General features: G+C 39.5%; 1 protein-coding gene across 1 annotated transcript in view; it reads right to left on the bottom strand.

Moving 5' to 3' along the window:
* The window catches only part of ATXN10 (ataxin 10), a 153,878-nt gene that overhangs the window by 88,111 nt on the left and 44,408 nt on the right, over positions 1-21,359 (bottom strand). The window contains exons 6-8 of the mRNA XM_082850221.1: positions 18,144-18,224; positions 9,945-10,110; positions 1,489-1,597 (exon numbers count right to left, since the gene is read on the bottom strand). Of these exons, the coding sequence (XP_082706347.1) occupies positions 1,489-1,597; positions 9,945-10,110; positions 18,144-18,224 (356 nt within the window). The remainder of the gene's footprint in view (positions 1-1,488; positions 1,598-9,944; positions 10,111-18,143; positions 18,225-21,359) is intronic.

Below are 21,359 nucleotides of genomic sequence, written 5' to 3'. Positions count from 1 at the left end.
AAGGTTTCCAATTCCAACTTCTTTATGAAGGAACTCAGGCGACAACTACAGTCAGCTAAGTCTAACCTGCAACACCTATCTGTAATGAGCCATATGACAAAAACCAAGAAGCACGCTGATTTTTTTCTCATTGTGCAGATAATCAGAAGGCAGCATGTGTTCCCCGTTAATCCACTTTGGCTGCCCTCAGAAGAAATAACTTCACATTGTTATACTCTATGAAATGCTTGTAGGCAGCCTATGAAAGTAGACAATCTTCCAGAAGCTTTATTAAATGTTTTCACATTATCTCATTTAACACTCTCAATAAAGTTACTAAAGGCAGGTCACTTTCCCAATTTTATAATGAAGAAATCAGGCTCAGAGAAGTTAGTAATTGGGCAGAGTTGGGCTGACAACCCATGTTTGCCCTGGCTCCAAACACATGCTTTTCCCACAATGATTCAGTTTCTCAGGTTTGTGATGTCTCATTTTCATTATCACTGGAAGCACCGCATTCAAAATAAAACACTGATATGCGATTCTAAATATCTCCTAAAGCTCACTGCTAACTCATCTACCCATCTAGACACCAATTCATCTTTCTTAGCATATGGGTCTCCAGAATAAGTATAATATTTTTTTTTAAAGAAAAAAATAGCAAACACTGAAGAGCAACCATAAGCATGGCTAAGCACAAGGAACAGGTTGTAGATGAATTATTTTGCAAACAGCTTTTTAGCAAAGATGGGAATATTTCAAGCAATGGCTTCTTGTTTAAAACAGTTTTCTTATAAGAACAGAATACATAATTATCAGTACTACGGGTAAAGCAATATTCTTCATGTTCCATAAGTGTAACTGGAAAAATTTACTAACAAATCTGGTAAAACTATAGGAGCATGAAAATCGCCAACATCGTCAAAAACCCCATCACTGTCATAACCCCCCCATCACTGTCGTAACTGCCCCCTCCATCATCACCATCACAACCACTACTGATGGAATACCCACTATGGGCACCCTGTGTAACAGGATTAATATCCTCATCAACTGATTAGGCATCACAAACAGCAGGATAAGTGGCAAGGGCCTGAGCTGTTACCAAAACACTGTGATTCCTTTCAAGAAAAAATATTACAAAAAAATCTCAAAAATATACTAATACACTGAAAATTAAGGATCTGTGTTTGAACTTATACCACAGTACGACAAGTCAAAGATTTTTTAGTTAAAAATAATATGGAGACTTCCATGGTGGTCCAGCAGTTAAGACTCCATGCTCCCAATGCAGGGGGCCCAGGTTCAATCCCTGGTCAAGGAACTATATACCGCATGCATGCCACAATTAAAGATCCCTCATGCTGCAACCAAAGATCCCACACGCTGCAACCAAAGATCCCGCATGCCACAACTAAAGACCCGGTGCAGTCCAATAAAATAAATAATACATATATAAATACATACATAAATAAATAAATTAAATAATATGTGCGATATTTCACTCACCAATCACTCTTTCCAGCAAGCCAGGAAAAACCTGTAGATAGCCGAGCAGGTCAGTATTAGCAGTCATTTCACAAAGGACATCAAGAAGCCTAATTGTAGTCAGCGCCTCCTAAAAGGAAAAGAAAATATGACTTTTAAGGCAAGCTAAATGATTTGACTATGATTAAATAACAGTAGGAGAATGAAATATTACAAAAAATATTCAACAGACAGTGCTTGTAACATCTAAACAGAGAACCAGAACTATCAAGAACAAAACAGAAGTATTAAACATGTACAGGAATAATCATTTTCACCAACAGCAGACATCTGCTATCAAGAACACAAGATTATGTGTCATTATGTGTGTTCTTGGAGCAAAGAGTAAGAAAAGTTCTTATTCAAGCAAAAATACCTTCCAACAGTGGAATAAATGTTCAAAATTACTAGCTATGTACATAACATTTATGCAAATACTTTCTTTTTAAAGCGTTCCCAGCAAGCAAGTTCTACTTTAAAGATACAAATATCCCATGAAATACATTAATTTCTTGTCCACAGGAATCCTGTAAAATGCTGTGGTTGAAAGAACTTCAGCTGCAATAACTTGGATTATTTCTGGGTGAATATAAACCTATATGCAATATCTTGGTAGCTTAGAAAAGATACTTGAAAATGTTAGTTCACATAACTACTAAATAACTTATTATCAAATAGAGTACATGATCAAGAAACTACCAGCTACCAACTGCATGGCATTAGGTAGTCTAAATATAATTTTAAAATGTAATTTTTGCACAGATTTTTTTACTTCATTTTTACAGTGCACATTATTTGACAAAATGTGGTAATACAAATTTAACCGTTTATTATCTCACATAATGTTCTTCAAAAGAAAAACAAGTTATTTCCTTTTTAAAATTCTAAATGTGTATTTATTATTCTCCAATTAGGAGACAGTATTTTTTTTAAAGATTTCTTTGATATGGACCACTTTTAAAGTCTTTATTGAATTTGTTACAACATGCTCTGTGTTTTGGTTTTTTGGCCATGACGCATGTGGGATCTTAGCTCCCCAACCAGGGTTCGAACCCACACCTCCTGCACTGGAATGCAAAGTCTTAACCACTGGACCGCCAGGTTAAGTCCCCAGGAGATAATATTTTAATATAGTATTCTGAAATCTCAAATAGCAAGAAACACACATTTTTTTGTGTGTTTAATTTTAATAGCTTTCGCTTGCTAGTTTAAAAGTTAGGAGATGGGCTTCCCTGGTGGCGCAGTGGTTGAGAGTCTGCCTGCCAATGCAGGGGACACGGGTTCGTGCCCCGGTCCGGGAAGATCCCACATGCCGCGGAGCGGCTGGGCCGGTGAGCCATGGCTGCTGGGCCTGCGCATCCGGAGCCTGTGCTCCGCAACGGGAGAGGCCACAACAGTGAGAGGCCCACGTAACGCAAAAAAAAAAAAAAAAAAAAAAAAAGTTAGGAGAAAATATCTAGATTAGAAGTCTGTTTAGAAGACTGGAGCAAATCCATTAACTTATTTAGCACAGCGTCTGCATCCTCTTTTATTAAATGAGTAGTTGCCCAGACGGTCATCTTCGGATACCACTTCTCCTTCAAGAAATGGCTGATTGGCTATAGGTCTGGGGCAGAGCACATATGAGATGACCCTGGACACCTTGTCATACCAGAGAGCAAGGCAGCTATCAGAGTCTCCTCGGATCATGTCACAAGGAATCAGAAGCAACTTGAAGAGGCTCCCCCGGCCAGCAATGGCACGTGAAACCATTAGGAAGAATTATTGCTAAAATGGACTGAAAACAAATCCAGTGGTTTACAAGCCATGACTTCATAACAAAGATTAAAGTAAAACTAAACAACTCACTCATCAACTTTGTATGATACCATAAAACCAGCTCAATACTTTGAAGACTGGTAATCAAAGGGGGGCGGTGATCAACCATTTATTCTGTTTTTCTTAATCAAAATGAACCTTGCATAACCTAATAGCTTATTAGAAGTTTCTCTTTATAAAATATTCCAGCTAAAAAATGAATGATAGAGTCCAAATACCACCATTTCACAACCTGCAAAGAATTAATGGATCTAGTCAATAGTCATTAACAACTGCTAACATTACAAAAAGAGACAAGCAGACATTATATGACTCCATGAAAGTACTTATCACCAACAATGAAATATACTAGAAAGAGGAAAAAAAAAAAAAAAAAGACCTAACCCAAATCTGAATAAGCCTCTGGAAGGAATTATCATTCACAGGAAATGCAAGGAAAAGAGGGGGTATGTTAAACCCCACCATGGAGATATCCTCATCAAAAAGGAAACTGTACAGGTGAAACAACCCAGTTCAACAGAAAATGAGCAAAGGTGGAAAAAAAAGAGAGGAGGAAGAGGAAAGGGGAACCTAGTTAAAGGAGATTTAAGATACAGCAGCCAATTGCAATGTATGCCCTTATATCCTGATTCAAAGAAATAAACTTGAAAAAGAATATTAGACAATGAGGAACATTTGAATACTGTTCATTTGATATTAAAATTTTATTAAGTTTTCAGATGTGCTAACTGTATTTTACTTATGTATTAAGACTCCTTATCTTTTAGAGACACATGTAAACTATTAACTGATGAACTACGTGGGAGTCCTCTTTGAATGGGGGCAACTGGCATAAGAATGGGTGGGACTGTTGATGAAACAAGAATGGGGATGAATTGGTAAGTGTTGAAGCTGGGTGATGGGGTTTCAAGACACTTTTTCTCTTAGTCTATGTTTGAAATTTTTCTTGATAGAAAGACAAAAATAAAATTAGGGGACTGGAAGAGATGATCTGAAGTTTCCTTCCAGCTCCGCAATTCTATGATATTACCTGAAATAAACCCAAAAGAAAATTAATCTATCCTCACCTAACACATCTCCAGTTTTAATCATTAGAATCCTTTTATTAATGAAGTGTTTCTAATGAGCATTTGGAAACTAATAATGAAATGACAGCCAGAAAAATTATTCTTTTAAAAAAATAAGAGGAATACGTGAGCTACCCTTCCATTATTTGTAAGTATTATAAAACTATATTCATTAAGTCAGACACAAATGGGGGAAAAAAGATGTAGGCAAGTCAAAGGAACAAGATTTTGAAGTTGTTAAAAGAGAAAAACAGAGATCAGTCTACCATCTAGATCATCTGCCTGGGCTCACTTTACCATTCAGTGTCTCTGAGCTATTTTACAACATTGTCAGTTGCATAAAACTGACAATAATGCCAATGACTCTTGTCTACAGAAATGGAGGTTACTTCTGTCTGGCTGGAATGCAATTAATTATTGCCTTGTGCATAGACTACTTTCTGCATCTCTCTGTAAGTTCATTTCAGCATATTCCTTTATCGCATATAAACGTATGAATTCATTTGAATTCTTTAACAGTTGTTAGTATCTTACTGATTTCCACCGTAAAAGGTCAGAAATCCGGAAATGGATCCAAAATTATATTAAAAATTTAACATATGATTTGGCTAGCACTAAAATTAGTAGAAAGGATGAGATTATTCACTAAATGGTGCTGATACAATAATTAACAGATAACTTTTAGGGAATAGTAGCTATGTACCAGTCAGTATACTAAGTGCTTATATTAAAATACAATTCATTTTACAGGCAAAAGAAACAAAGAAGGTAAGTAACGTCCAAGATCACACATCAATAATAAGAAATCCAGGCTCAAATCCAAGCAGTCTTCTACCAAAGATTATATAGTCTTGGAGAGTTAAAAGACACAAGCAATTCATTTGGATCTATACTACACTTCTTACTCAAAAATAAATTCTAGGTTAATTAAAAATTCAGACAAAGTACTGAAAGAACTAGAATATATAGGTGTATATTTCTACAATCTAAGTGGAGATGATTTTACTAATCTGTAAAAAAAAAAAAATTCAGAAGTCATAAGGATAAAATTGATAAGCCTAACTAGATTAAAAACAAAACAAATTCCTAAAAGGCTAAGACTACCATAAATAAATTCAAACAAAAAAATTAACTATAGGCAAAAAAAAAGTTTCTTGTATGTGTGACAGAAGATTAACTTTCTGAAAATGCTCATTAATAAACGTATTTTAAAAGGTAACCTAACATGAAAAACAAACTTAACATACTGATCACTGAAAAACAAGAGAGAAATGATAATTAGATTAGTGAAGGAGTGCAGACCCACACACTCTTGTACTCTTAGGTTTGTCATTTAGAAATTTCTCTTACAAACTTTAAATAAACATACTCTCTCTACTCAGCAATTCAACTTCCAGGAATTTATAATCCCAGACCTACTTGTCCAAAACTGCAAAGATATTTTTACAAGGATGTTCACTGTAGTATTATTTGTGAAGGTTTTTAAGAAAACAAACCTGTAAGCAATTCATATGTACATCTATGGAGAACAAAAGAAAAAACTTGTGATGCATCTATATAGTGAAATACTATTCAACTATTAAAAAGGGTGAGATGAATATGCACACGTGTTAGAGTGTATGAAACATCAGGGTAAGCGAAAAGGAAGTTGCAAGACAGAATATATAGTATATTGTGTCTCAAAAAAGCAACAAAATGTATAGGTGTGTATATACAAAAAAGTTTCGGAAGGAAAAAAGTATACGCTGATATATCTGTAGAAAATAGATGGGGGATGGGTGAAAAAGAGGAGTTCTTAACCTTCTGTTTCACAGCATTTGGCTTGAATTATTTTTTCTTACAACAAAGAAAATATTTCATAAGAAGGCAAGTTTCACTACAGCAAGTGACAAGACTGAGACTCAAGATAAAGCTAAACTGACTCTTCGATCTTAAAAAATAAGCACACTACAACTGACAAAGACACACCAAAAACTGGAAACAAGCAGTACGCCAAAACTTACCAAAGGACAGAAACAGGTATGTTAATACGAGAGCCTAAGACTATTTGTATAAAGGAACACATGAATAAAACCTCAGAATTTTAAAGCCAAACAAATAAATTTAAAAACCGATGCTATTAAAAACATTTATTTTCATTCTGATTTTTAGGTCATAGCAAGCATCATGAGCACTTTATTGGACATCTTGTCTTAAAAATATCACAAATGGGTAAATGCAGTGGTTTGCTGGTAAACTGGCAGTGGATTCAGCAGTGAATGGTATAAACACTTCCACCGTGGCTGACTTCAAACTATCAAGCTCACAAACTTCTGCATGTTTAATAACTGACTCGCAGAGGTTGGTACAGGCCAGCTCCAATACACTACGAGGTTTATGGTATATTTAATATTGAGGTACAGGTCCTCCTTAAATACTACTATGGCTTTTTTTTTTAAACTTCAACCTTAAAGGATACCATATATACAATTAACAAGCACAAGTCATGAGTATATAGATCAATGAATTTTCAAAAAGTGAACTATTTGGGCTTTTCAAAAAAAACCAACAACTATCTACAATTTTCTATCTATTAATACATAATAATTCCTCCCACCTTTAAAGAAAAAAGTGTGAAAAATATAACTTTTCCTAAACATAAAAAGTTACATCAGGTAACTTCTTAGTACAACACTGAAATCATCTCTACTTTAAATATAAGTGCCTTGAAAAAGTTCAAAGCTGGATTTAACAAGTACTAAGTGTACTTCATTTTCTGTTTCCTGGAAAATTCCTCTTTGAAACTTCCTTGAAGCACAGCTCGCTGCTCCTCCTGCTGGAAACAGAGGCAACTCTACCTCCAGAAAGGGAAGCAGCCTCCGAGTAAAGCTTTCTGCTACCACAGAAAGGAGAATTAAAATACTGACCTTACTGTGAGACCTGACATGGCCTCTCTGATCAGCACAGAAAATCAACAGCAAAGCAACCTTGAAGAAAGTATTTTCACAAAGAAGGAGATACACTTACATGGCAGAACAAGCATAATCACGGCCTACATTTACTGTGGGAGTTAACAGGTCCACAGTGTCACACACAGCCCTCCAGGAAATGCTGTGGGTCAGGGTCCACCTTCCCTACCTTCCCATCTGGGGACAGCAAGTGGACGGGCCTGTCAAAGGGCAGCCTGCTTACCTATTCCCGCCTCTGAGCCCAAGTGATTACCTCTCTACTCACCATTCCTATCAGCATGGAAATAACCTCTGTGATGTTTTTGAACATGCTGAAATCGACACTTGAGGTATAATTCACATGCAATAAAATATGTCCATCTGAAGAGTAGGGTTGTGTCACTGTACACAGCTACATATAACACTTCCATTACCCAAAACGTTCCTTCATGTCCCTCGACAATCAATTCCACCCCTCCACTTCCAGCCCGGGTGACAGCTGAGCTGCTTTGTTATAATCGATAAGTTTTGCCCGCTGTAGAATTTCACAGAGATGGACGCATGCAGTGTATTCTCTAGTCTATTTCCACTCTGTGTTTGAGATTCATCTCTGTTGTTATACCAGAAGTGCATTTCTTTTTACTGCTGAGTAGTATTCCAGAGAAAGAACAATGCTAACTTTAAGACAGAAGGGAAGGAAGGAGCAGACAAAAATGAAGAGAATTCCTGAATTAAAGAGGAGGGAAACAGAATTACTGTAAGCTAATGTCCATCTCCTTAGTAAAGAAAAGACCTAAATGATCTAGGGTAGGCTCAAGGAGAATTTTAAAATGTATGAAGACATAACTACAAAGACACAGACTACAGACAAATAATCATGGTAAATTGTTTACACAGAATGCTACACCGGCTTTTTTTTTTTTTTTTTTTTTTTGGTACGTGGGCCTCTCACTGCTGTGGCCTCTCCCGTTGCGGAGCACAGGCTCCGGACGCGCAGGCTCAGCGGCCATGGCTCATGGGCCCAGCCGCTCCGCGGCACGTGGGATCTTCCCAGACCGGGGCACAAACCCGTGTCCCCTGCATCGGCAGGCGGACTCTCAACCACTGCGCCACCAGGGAAGCCCTACACCGGCATTTTAAAAAGACATTCACTATGTATTGCTTGTTTGTGCACTCAGCAAATATTCACTAAAGTACCTACTATGTACACAGTTCTATGAACATAACAGTCAAAACTTCTGCCCTCATGCAACTTACACACATTCAGGAGAAGAAAAAACAGGAACTTACAAATTGGTGGTACAGATGATTTCATTTTTTAATTAATTAATTTTATTTATTTTTGGCTGCACTGGGTCTTCATGGCTGCCCGCGGGCTTTCTCTAGGTGCGGCAAGCGGGGACTACCCTTTGTTGTGGTGTGCGGGCTTCTCATTGCGGTGGCTTCTCTTGTTGAGGAGCACGGGCTCTAGGTGCGTGGGCTTCAGTAGTTGTGGCGCGTGGGTTCAGTAGTTGTGGCTCACGGGCTCTAGAGCGCAGGCTCAGTAGTTGTGGCACACGGGCTCACTTGCTCCGTGGCACGTGGGATCTTCCCGGACCAGGGATCGAACCTGTGTCCCCTGCATTGGCAGGTGGATTCTTAACCACTGCACCACCAGGGAAGCCCAGAATGATTTCACTTTTTATATATATATATATATGTTTGTGTATGTGTGTATGTATGCATGCATGTATTTGATGTCATTTGCCTAGAAAAATATATTAACTATTATTTTAAGTCATTAACTCTGGATGGTAAGAATAAGGGCACTGTTCTCCCTTTTCTGTATTTTCGTAACTGTTCTAAAATAAGGATACTGTCTTAGCTCAGGCTCCTATGACAAAATACAACAAACAGGGTGGCTTATAAACAACAAACATTTATTTCTCACAGCTCTGGAGGCTGGAAGCCCAAGATCGGGGTGCCAGCGTGGCTGGGTTCTGGGGAGGGGCCTCTTCTAGGCTTCAGATGGCCAACTTCTCGCTGTGCCCTTACAAGGTGGAAGGGGTAAGGAATCTTTCTGGGGTGTCTTTTATAAGAGCACTACTTACATTCATGAGGGCCCTCATGACCTAATCACCTCCCAAAGGCCCCTACATAGGAATTTTAGAGAGGGAGTGCACCCACCAACATGCAGCAGATACGTTACTTACATAATTGTATGTATGTATGTATGTATGTATGTATGTATTTATGGCTGCGTCGGGTCTTTGTTGCTGTGTGCAGGCCTTCTCTAATTGCGTTAAGCGGGGGCTACTCTTCGCTGCGGTGCACGGGCTTCTTATTGCGGTGGCTTCTCTTGTTGCAGAACACAGGCTCTAGGCACGCAGGCTTCAGTAGTTATGGCATGTAGGCTTCAGCAGTTGTGGCTCGCAGGCTCTAGAGTGCAGGCTCAGCAGTTGTGGCGCACGGGTTTAGCTGCTCCGCGGCATGTGGGATCTCCCCAGACCAGGGTTCAAACCTGTGTCCCCTGCACTGGCAGGCGGATTCTTAACCACTGTACCACCAGGAAAGTCCCTATAATAGTTTTTAAAGCTTTTGTCCTTAGCGGACCTAGCTGAGTTAGAAAATCAGTCTGTTCTCTTACCTCATCCTCAGCATGCTGCTCAGAGGTCAACTTCAGCACAGTCTTGCACTGAACCACAAAAGTGCTCGCAATCAGCTCGGCATGGCTCAAAAACACAGGGATCTCATCCTTGCTCAGTGGCTCATCACCCATTATTTTGGCTATCATAAGGTCTAACAACGTAACCCTATAAAACATAAAAGATTTTTACATGAATATGTAATATTGAAGCCATTTTAAGAGAATATTTTTATTTTTAAATTCCTTACTTGTTTATAATGTCCAGCTCGGGAAAACATATTTTTTGTGAATACAATTAATCTTCATCAACTGCCTGTTTTTTTAAATCTTGATTTCTTTGATGTGATTTGGTTACAGAAACAAGCACCTTTTTATATCCATTACTTTCAGCACTGGAATAATTCCACATTTCAGAAATGTTGTCAAATTAAGTTTCATAGTATTTACATCTACTATAACAATAGCAAGGTTAAGTGGGCTAACATTTATTCACTATTTACTACAGAGCTAAACATTTTGCATACATTTCCTCACTCAATCTACACAAAACCTTCATGAGGCAGATACCGTCAACAGCCCCAAGAGCAAAGGGGGAAATAAGGCCTAGTGAGGCTGTCAGTGTCACACATACTGAGTTGCTGCGGCAGGGTTCAAACACAGGATTCAATCTGTCTCCTGGGCAAAATGCTTTACCCACTCATTCTACTATCTGTCTTGTGAAGGTTGGGTTTTTTGTTTGTTTCATTATTTTACTTTACAAAAAACACAAATCTGAAGACCAAACCTATGCCACTTTTACTTCAATATTTAAATTATCACTTAAATATTTCTATTCAACAATCTCTTTCCTTCTCCCAGGAAAAACAAATCATACACAGAACAGTCTATCCAGCATAAATCAAGTAGGATGTTTCTCCAAATCACATTCTGATTGGGATTTTTTTCTGATATGCATAATTCTCATGTATTTCTACATCAGAAGTGATACAAATATCTAAAATGCTCAGCAAATGGGGAAAATATACTTGTATTAGTAGGCAGGGAGCATGTCTCACTAAGAGAAAAGTAAGAATTGGTTACTGCTTCAAGTAGAAAATAAAACGTGCTGAACTCTTCCTGTATTTTAGCCAAAGGCTGGCAAAGATCATCAGTCTGTTAATGTCACCCACAGACCTTAGCAATTTTCAGAGCTCCTAAAACTTCAGATTTCTTATAGAAATGATTAATCCAAAACAAAACAAACAAATAATCCCCTCGACTGAGCACAAAAGAACAACAATTAGTTCAGTATTGGGGTACGTTTGTTTTCTCGAACTCACATATGATCTTTGAAGATGAACGGGGTGCTTTGGCCCAGAGCCAGGCCTCCCACCTTCCCCGAGCAGGACGATCCTCCGGGAATGCTAGGGAAGAGGCTGCCTAGCGCGTATGATTCAAGAGGAACCCAAATGTCTGCTCTAAAAATATTCTTTGTAATCTGGCAGTTACTTCGAGGCCTAAGAAGTCGTGATCCCCGGCTTTAGGGAGTTCAGCACCCAGTGGACTACTACCCAGAACAGGGTGAAGAGGAATGAGGAACGAGACAGGTCATAACTGGGGGAAAGGACCAAACACCAGGCAGATCTTGAACAAGGAAGGAGCAGATCCTGAAGGAGTCAGGTGGGGTCAGGACAAAAGGTGGGCCACGGGGTGGTGGTAATCCAGGCTGTCCAGCAGCCACAGGAAGGCCCTGGGGTCCAAGGAGACCAGCTGACGGGGGGAGACCTGGGAGGTGGTCCCAAGACGTAAGGTCAATGCAGATTTCCTGCCTGCTTTACACAGTCACCCAGGGGCAGTGCTTCCCTCAGACTTCTCCCTGGCTCAGGAGGTGCACCTCTACACTCTGTCAGGTGATTACAAGATGGGAGATCTAAGGAGATGGGGAATGAGTGATTTGGAAGGAAAAAAGGGGGAAAAAAATCAGAAATAAATCTTTAAAATATAAAAATACAAACCAAGCTTGAATATTACCTGAGAATAAATTCTACTTCATTAAATGATTGTACTTATATTACGTCATCTGCCAATAAAAACTTTTAAAGGCTCCCACTGTTAAGGAGTGGGTCCAAAAACTTTAGTCTGATATATGGGGCTCTCCCACCCAGAATCCCCATCTAACTCTCCAACTCCCTCTACTTCTAGCCACCATCAAATACTATCCTTCTTGGGAATTCCCTGGCAGTCCAGTGGTTAGGACTCCGCACTTTCACTGACGAGGGCCCGGGTTCAATCCCTGGTTGGGGAACTAAGATCCCACAAGCCACATGGCGCGGCCAAGAAAAAGAAAAACAAAAAACAAAACAAAACAAAAAATCCTTCTCATAAAATAAAGGAATCACACACAGGACATATAATTCAAGTAGGAAATTTTCTTTCAGAAGCATTTATTTTGATTGTGCATTTCATTCGCCATCCCCACTTCTATGCCAGAAAACATATATGTACTGAAAAGTACTGCAGTCAGGGAAAATGGGACATAATGTGGAATGTCTTACTTCTTCCAGTCTCGGGGGAACCACACTAAATACTTCCTTGAAAACATAACAGAACACAAGTGGTCTAACAAATCCATTCACTCAAGAGTGAAGGATGCAAAAGTAGAAAGACCCAGTCAGGGACTTCCCTGGTGGTCCAGTGGTAAAGAATCTACCTTCCAATGGAGGGGACGTGGGTTTGAACCCCAGTCAGGGAACTAAGATCCCACGTGCCGCGGGGCATCTAAGCCCACGTGCCACAACTACTGAGCCCAAGAGCCTCAACTAGAGAGCCTACGTGCTGCAATTACCAAGCCCACGTGCTCTGAAGCCCGCATGCCACAACAAAAGATCCCGTGCCACAACTAAGACCTGACGCAGCCAAAACTAACTAAATAAATAATTTAACCAGGGGGAAAAAACAAACCAACCCAGTCAAAGAGGTCAGAGACTAGCTGTCTAAAATTATTACACCTCAGTCTCACTTCCTTTAAACCAGAAATCATCACTTGAGCTGCCTCAGGCTCACCAGACACACCACTCAACTCAGAGTCACTCTATAATTTTATCTCTCAATCACTGGCTGTCATTAGTGTCCTACTTCTAATTCACTTCTGATTGAACAGTTACATACCCTGTCCTCAAGATGATGATTCCTGTTTCATAAAAAAACTGACAGCAATGTACACGTGAAGGATTTTAGGAGAAAATTCTATAGCAAGATTCATATTTTAAAGTTATGCTTGGGCTTCCCTGGTGGCGCAGTGGTTGAGAGTCCGCCTGCCGATGCAGGGGACACAGGTTCGTGCCCCGGTCCGGAAAGATCCCACATGCCGTGGAGTGGCTAGGCCCGTGAGCCATGGCCGCTGAGCCTGCGCGTCCGGAGCCTGTGCTCCGCAACGGGAGAGGCCACAACAGTGAGAGGCCCGCGTACCGCAAAAAAAAAAAATTATGCTTAAATTGATGCAGTCTACAATTTCAAAAGCCATGCTTGCACCATCTTGAAACAAGTAAGTTTTTTATGAGAGTGAAGGGCAAAGGCGGAGGGGGAAAGAGTGAGAGAGGGAGTTTCATGAGTGTTCTAGGGCAGGAAATAATAGCCTATAATTCTGGAAATAAAATTTCTCTAATTCAAAGACTGACATCTCCAACAAATTATGAATAACTACTCCACCTGTATAATTTGTAGAATGGCATGCCACAAAGGCCAAACTTTTATTAACCTGGAAAACAGGCTAACCAAGATACAGGCAGACAGCTGTTGCTGAATTAATCTCATTAGTCCCTTCATAAATTACAGATATAAGAAGTTAGTGCGTTACAGGGAAAATGATCACTGATTTGGCATCATACAGACAAGAGTTCAAATACCACCTCTGCTACCTTTGTAACCCAGGGCAAATACCTAAATGGCAAGAATAATGCCTATTTCACAAGGTCTTTTTGAGGATTAAATGACAATGGCTGTATGTTGCCTTCATACGTAACAGTGATGCTACCTGGAGGAAAAAGTCAAGATCATCAGAGGAGTAGTAGTAATAACAGCAGAAATATGGAAGCAGAAATGGCCACGCACAGTTACCGAGTGACGATTACATGCCAGCACTGAGAGCTTTATAGACATTTCAGTTAGTAACCACGACAATTTCAGGGGGTGCCTACCATTATGATCCTCATTTTACAGACGAAACAGAGTTCCAAAAAGTAACTTGCCCAAAGTAGTGAGTGGCACAGCTAGCCTCTGCTCTTAACTACTATGCTATACAAATTATAAACCTGAAAACTACAAAAGTTGGTTTCCAAGAGCAGCTAGTTTAATTCAATATTACTCCGATTTGCTGGGAAGGGGGACAAGAAAATTGTATAAACACAGGCTCTCATTTCTGCTGAATCACACCATGTGAATTGATTTTGACCCTGTATCCAAAGTATCTTCACCAAGTAATCTGTCCAAATAAACTACCAGGGTGAAGCCGTCAACTAACTGTGACAACTAAAAGAACCAGCACACGAAAAGAGCTTCCAAGCTCACACGGCGCTTCCCCTCCCTACGCACCCACACTAAGGGCGGGTGGGGACTGTGCACCCTGGGGACCCAGGGACCACCAGCAGGTGCTTAATGAATACAGTGCTTGTTTCGCTGACTGAGCCTCAAGCGTTTTAAATCTAACAGCCCCAACGAGACCGTATACTCTAATTCAGCAGGTTGGGGCCACAGCCTGGGCTTGCCTCAGGGGCCTCTGGTGTGTGCTCCCAGCTGAGACACCACAAAGGCCCCCCAGGAATCTCCAGTGCAGTCCCTCACCTGAACCACAGAACACAGAAAATGTCCTGACTGTCTTCTCAGTACTCACAGGATGGTGTGTAGCACCATTCCAGGTGCAAGGGGAGAAGTTAATTCGTTATACATCCCTGTTGAGAAAAGCGTATCTTTTCAATCCTATTATTCTGTCAACGTTCCACTCTGAACAAAGAATTATCTGTCATTGCCCCAAACGAGTCAACAGGGAACCCAGCAGCCTCCACTCGGCCGCAGAACTCTGAGCGCTCCTGCCAAGACCCCATCCCCTCCTCCCGCCCCTGAGCAAAGACAAGTAAGCAGACTCAGCAGTTCCCACAGTGAGCTCCACCGGAACCGGCCAACCCACGAGGTCCACGGCCGCACACCACCTCCTCTTGGCTGACGGGGCCATCTGCTGTCTACAGTATCAACAGAGACGGCGTCTTACAGACAGGCTTCAGTAAGTGTTTGATATTAGTAGAGTTTTCCATTCCAACACTGTTCCAGTACTGATTCTGGTGGGTGTTAAGAATAGAGAACTCACAAGATTCAGTTTTTGTCCTTGAAGAATACATATTCTAGCAGAAAAGCAAATTATCATGATAAACGTGCAGATGAGGATGCAAAGAACTTTGCCTGGGAAAGTCAGGAGAGCCAACAGAAAGCAGGCAGTATCTGAAAAGGGCCAACAGAGCACAAGTGTGTATTCACCAGAAGGAGAGGGGGTAGTCAGGACATTTCGGGCAGAGAAAAGGACACACACAAAAGCATGAAGCCAAAGGGGAAGCCTGGAAAACTGACAGGAGTTCTGTGCAGCTACAGTGTGGTGACTGGGGGAGAATGAGAAGGAGCTGGAAATGAAGCTACGTTTAAAAAGGGCCTTGAACACGACACCATGGAGTCTAACTGCATCCTGTAACGAGCTACATACGCCACTAAATGGCAGGGCGAGACCCATGCAGGCAGTTCAGTAGATGACACAGGAGAAGGGAAAAACAAAAATTAGAACAATCAGTATTGTTCACAGTAGTATCATTCACAGTAGCTGAAAGGTGGAGCAACCCCGTTGTCCATCGATGGACGACTAGACAAGCAAAATGTGACATATGTCAATACATACGGTGGAATATTATTCAGCCTCAGGAATGAAGGAAATGCTGACACGTGCTATAACATGGACTAACCTTAAGGACACTGTGCTAAGTGAAATACGCCTGTCATGAAAGGACAAATACTGTGTGACTCCACTTACGTGAGGTACAGCTGACCCTTGAACAACATGGATTTGAACTGTGTGGGTCCATGTGTACGTGGAATGTTTTCAATAAACAGGCACTACAGTACCACATGATCTGCCGTTGGCTGAATCCGAGGGCACAGAGGACCCTCGGATGCAGAGGTCGACTGTAAGTTACACTCGGGTTTCTGACGCTGGTGTTCAGTGCCTCTGAGCCCTGCATTGTTCAAGCATCAACTGTACTTAGGGGAGTCAAGTTCACAGAGACAGAAAGTAGAATGGTGGTTGCCAGGGGCTGGGGGAGGGGGAAATGGGGGTAGTTGTTTAATGGGTATAGTTTCTATTTTACAAGATGAAAAGTTCTGGAGATTGGTTGCACAACAATGTGAATACACTTAAACTACTGAACTGTACGTTTTAAAAAGGGTACGATGGTAAATTCTATATTATGTGTATTTTATCACAGTTTTTAAACAGGCTGTAGCCAAAGTCCAGTCAAAGGTGACATGTAAACCAGAGCTGTGACAAGCAAGTGAATTCACAACATACTAAGATGATATACTCGGTAAGGCTTACTGACCAGTGTAAAGCGGCAAATGGAGGAGGAGGTGGGGATAACTCTGAGGTTTCCAACCCAGTAGGTGATGTTACATTAATGAATATACTAGATAAAACTTTTCATGAGTAAGAAAAATTCATTCGTCTACACAGCTTTCATTCAAAAACTTTTTTTAGCGCTTGTTACGTGCCACGCAGTGGCTAGGAAATGTGGACACCACAGAATAAAAAAGACCAAATCCTGGCCCTCACAGAGCTAACAATCTAACACTAGTGTCATACAATGGCAAGCAGGTATGTGACGTGATACAATGTGTAACAGACGACGTGATGAAACAAAAGCACTTCTCCTGTGGAAGAAAAATAGAGGATGGGGAAGAGGTGGCAGCTGAGTAAGGAATTTGTATGAAGTAGGAAAGCCATGGCTACAAGTTCTGTATAAATCAAAATGGACAATGTTTAGTTTGCCATCCTCATTTTGTTAGGAAACAGGTCGGTTAACAATAGATCATTTGACAGGAATATGGAAAATATAGACTTGAATATTAAACTGTGTATTCTCTTGCATTCAGACATTCCTTACTGCAAAGCAATTTACTAATTTATAGCACTATTCTTCATATTACTTATTTTAATTCTTTTTCTGCAAGAGAAGTAGGCATATGACAGTGGTGGCAGGGGGTACTGGATTTATAAATATGGCATTTAAACTGACTTTAAAAGCACAAACTTTTCCTTTTTGTTAAAGATATTAAAGAAGGAAAAAACACTACTTAACAAGACTACAAAGGAGTGCATGAAGATTAACTGTTGGAACCCAAATGTACAGAAAGAATTTCAAAACCACAGCAATTATCAAAATTGTGACTACAATCAAAAGATTAACATTTTTTACGGTTTTTGATCATTAGATCTGTGCCTTCTGAGTAAGTTTTATTTTCCTAAGGCAACATTTCCAATCAGGTTAGGAAAAACATACACTCTTGGAATGGACCGAGTACTAGGAATCATTTTATTCAATCCTCTAATTTTACATGTCAAGAAACTGAATCCAAACAAGGTGAAAGACCTGGCTAAGGTCACATAAAGAGTTACTATGACAACAAAGCACAGAGCCAAGGTACTAAGGTCTCTGGGCTCAGAGGGCACTGCTCTTCCCCTACTCGGCCAGTGAAGGTCACAGAGAGGTACTGATTTTCTTTCAGTCTAAAATATCTACTGGAAAACTATAAACCTAGCAGAATGTATCCCAAATCATGACAGCAGGGATGTGAACAAATGAGCACATTTCACCTATACAGCTGTAATACACAGCTGCATGATTTACTTTTATAAAATCGAGGGACAAGCATAACATTTTGTTCGTAACATTTTTTAATATGGTTTTACTGAATAATGGCGCCAACCTGGATTCTGCAACCCTACGTAAATCACTGCCTGTTGTGGCTGCGCTGTAATGTTAACCAACCAATTTAAAACCATTACTGACACAGAAACATGTACTTAGAGATTTTGTGCCAACTACGAAACCACACAGCTTTTCAGTCATGTGTGCAGAGTGCTCGATATGGAATGCTAAATACTCAAAACCACACTGGGTTTGGGGTTACCTCTCTTGACTGCTCATTTTGGCATACATGACTTTAACCAATTCCGGGCTTTTCAGAAAATGGTCTGTAATAATCAAGAACCTAAGAAAAAAGGAGGGAAAGGTTTGGTTACTACAAACATAGTAAAACAGACATGGCCTTATCTACTTTATAGGCATATCTTATACATAAAAGTACTCCTGTTTATTGAATTTTTGATTAGCTGTAATCTTCAAATGTTTTAGAGGTTCACATACTATTTTTCTATTAGCAGCTAAAAGAGAATGAAAACCCTCAAAATATTTTTCTCCGATTTTACTTCTGAAAAATGTATTGAAATGATTCAAATTTATTCAACTGGAGGAAAGGGCCTACTATAGTTTTTATCTAAGTTGAGAAAGAAAAATACTTCACTATAGTTCAAACAATAATATGAAATTTAGCTACAAGTTCAGGTATAATAAAACATATTCAATTGTTTTAGTCAGAAACTTAGTGCTAAAATTAACCAGAGAAATAGACATGTCATACTTTTTATTTAAACATATGCCAACAACACAGTAATGAATACTGGCTTGATTATCTACTCCTTAAGAGCTCTCAAGTTACCAAGAAAACATCCTCACTGTCAAGCAATGCACTCATCGAAACTTAGAGATCAACTTGGGGAAACCCTTGAGGCAAAGATTACAAGCATATTTCTTCAAAGTACCACTGTGACACCTAAAAAGATTGAATAGTACTATTAATTAATTCTGAATCATATTTACCAGAGGGCATCTGAAGACTTACGAACTAAAGAATATACTATTCATAACCAAGGTTATGAATAAGCATGACAGTAAAGCGTTTATATTGACAAACACGGTTTATTTAATCACTTCTTAATAAATAACAGAACAAAAGTATGCCTTTAAGTACGGTAGCCAAATGAGGCATGTTAACTACCACGACACAGCGTCACTTCACACAAACACAAAACCTAAACACATGTTCTGTTTCTTCCACAACCTTTCAAATAAGTGACCAGCACTGATGTAAATATTTCCAACAATAATGGGTAATATTCAAAATTCTCAATTTTCACGTCAATTTAGGTAGGTCATCAAACAGCGACAACAGAAATTCATGCACATCACGCCAGGTATACAAAACTGTGACCCTAAAGCTCATCCATAATTCACCTATTTGGAGCTCAAAACATTTTCCCACAAGAACATTCATTCAAAAACACAATGTGCCAAATACTGTGTGCGAGGGGCTAGGTCCCAAGCCATAATTCCAAACTCTAAGGGTGCAGAAAGACACACGCATAGAGAGATAATCAGAGAAAAATGTCTTAGGTGCAGCACACAGGCACACGTCACGGATTACAGAAACAACAAAGTTTATCTTACTAGAGGGCTGCAGGGAAGAGGGGCGATGGATGGGACAGGAGAATCAGGAGTTCGGTGAATCCCTAGTTGCAGAGGGAAGGGAGAGCATTTAAATTAGAGGTGACACAAAAGGACTTGAAAAGACTGCTTGAAGGAAAGAGGAGCAGTGTACTAAGGGAATTATAAACAATAAAATACTACCAGGGTTTAAAGAGGGACTCGGGACCTAACACTTATGTCCTTGAATGTTATTGTAAACAGCCCTCAGCCTACAGAACTGTCAGTTGAAGGGAGCTTCACCAAGCTTTGAGTTTATTAAGACTGAGGTGACAACCACGCCTTCTTTCGTGATACTGGTCATTAGTGCTCTCTTTCTTTTTTCTTAATCAATTTTGTTGATCTTTTTAAAGAGTCAACTTTGCCTTTGTTAATCCTTTCTATTTTTTTTCTGTTTTCCATGTTATTGACTTGTGTCCTTTTATTTTCTTCTTTCTACTGAGGATTTACTGTACTCTTCTCTTTCTATCTTCATAAAGTAGAACCTTAAGTCCCTGATTTCAGACCTACTTTTCTGACATAAACACTTAAAGCTATAAATTACCCTCCCAACCCTGCTTTAGCTTTATCCCACACATTTTATGCTTTCATTATCCTTCAGTTCAAAAGATTTTCTAATTTGCCTTGTGATTTCCTTTGTGACAAATCAATTATTTAGATGTGCTAATTTCCAAAACTTTAGAATTTTTCTAGATCATCTTGCTATGGTTTTCTAGGCTAATTGTGGTCAGGGAACATATTCTGTATGTTTCCAATCCTTTTCATATATTCATTGAGACTTTTTATAGCCCAGACTATGGTCTATCTTAGTGAACATAATGCAGACAGTTGAAAAGAAAGTAAATTTTCCAAGTGTTGAGAAAATGTTCTATAAACCAGACTCACGTGAAGGTGGCTACCTATCTCAGTACTATTGAGATCATCTACATCTATACTGATGCTTGTCTACTTCTATCAGTGGCTAAAAAGTGAGTGTTAAAATCTCCAACTATCACTTCCAATTCCAGGCATAACAGATGAACAATTGACCTCCTACCTTAAACAACTACAAAAGCAGACAAAACATATGAAACACTTTTCAGACAAGAAACAACAAACCCAACTCAATCAGGTTGTGCAAATAAAAGGCACTTTGGAGAATTTCCTCCTAAACAAACAAAATACCCTAAAAAATGCATGGTAACTGTATTCTGATCAATATTTTTATAAAATCCTTATGGCCTAATTAGCAGACTGAGACACACTCAGTGAAGGACAGAGTTATTCTACATGCTGGAATGTGTGGTGAAGAAGTGGAACTTGAATTGAAAACGTTTTCCACACACAGGGGTGGTCAAGGGTGCAGGGAATGGGGCAAAGACAAAGGAAAGATCCACTACGGTGCTGTCGCTGTGACCACCAGCACTACCTGGAGCTAAAATGAAAGTAGGCCCATATACTGGGACCTTTATACCAAGATAAATTCCAAGCAGATCAAACACTTAAACACCAAAACTGAAATGATACAGTACTGGAAGAAGACCTAAGTGGAGAAAAGGCCTTTATAGCTATTATCAAAAATCTTAAGACATTAAAAAAGACTGGCAATTTCATCTACTAAAATATCAAAAACTTTACATGAAGAAAAGTGCCAGAAGCAAAGTCAAAGACAAAAAAAGGAGAAAAAAATTTCGATTTTATTTCATACAAAGGACTAATATCCTTAATTTAAAAAATATTCCTAATTAAATATTCTAAATATTTAATTAGGATATTCTGAATATCCTAATTAATTAGGATATTCTAAATATCCTAATTCCTAATT

This window comes from Leucopleurus acutus (genome assembly GCF_964270905.1).
Source record: "Leucopleurus acutus genome assembly, chromosome: 11".
Taxonomy (NCBI): domain Eukaryota; kingdom Metazoa; phylum Chordata; class Mammalia; order Artiodactyla; family Delphinidae; genus Leucopleurus; species Leucopleurus acutus.
Note: the sequence above shows the minus strand (reverse complement) of the source record. Positions and strands in the feature narration are given on the sequence as shown.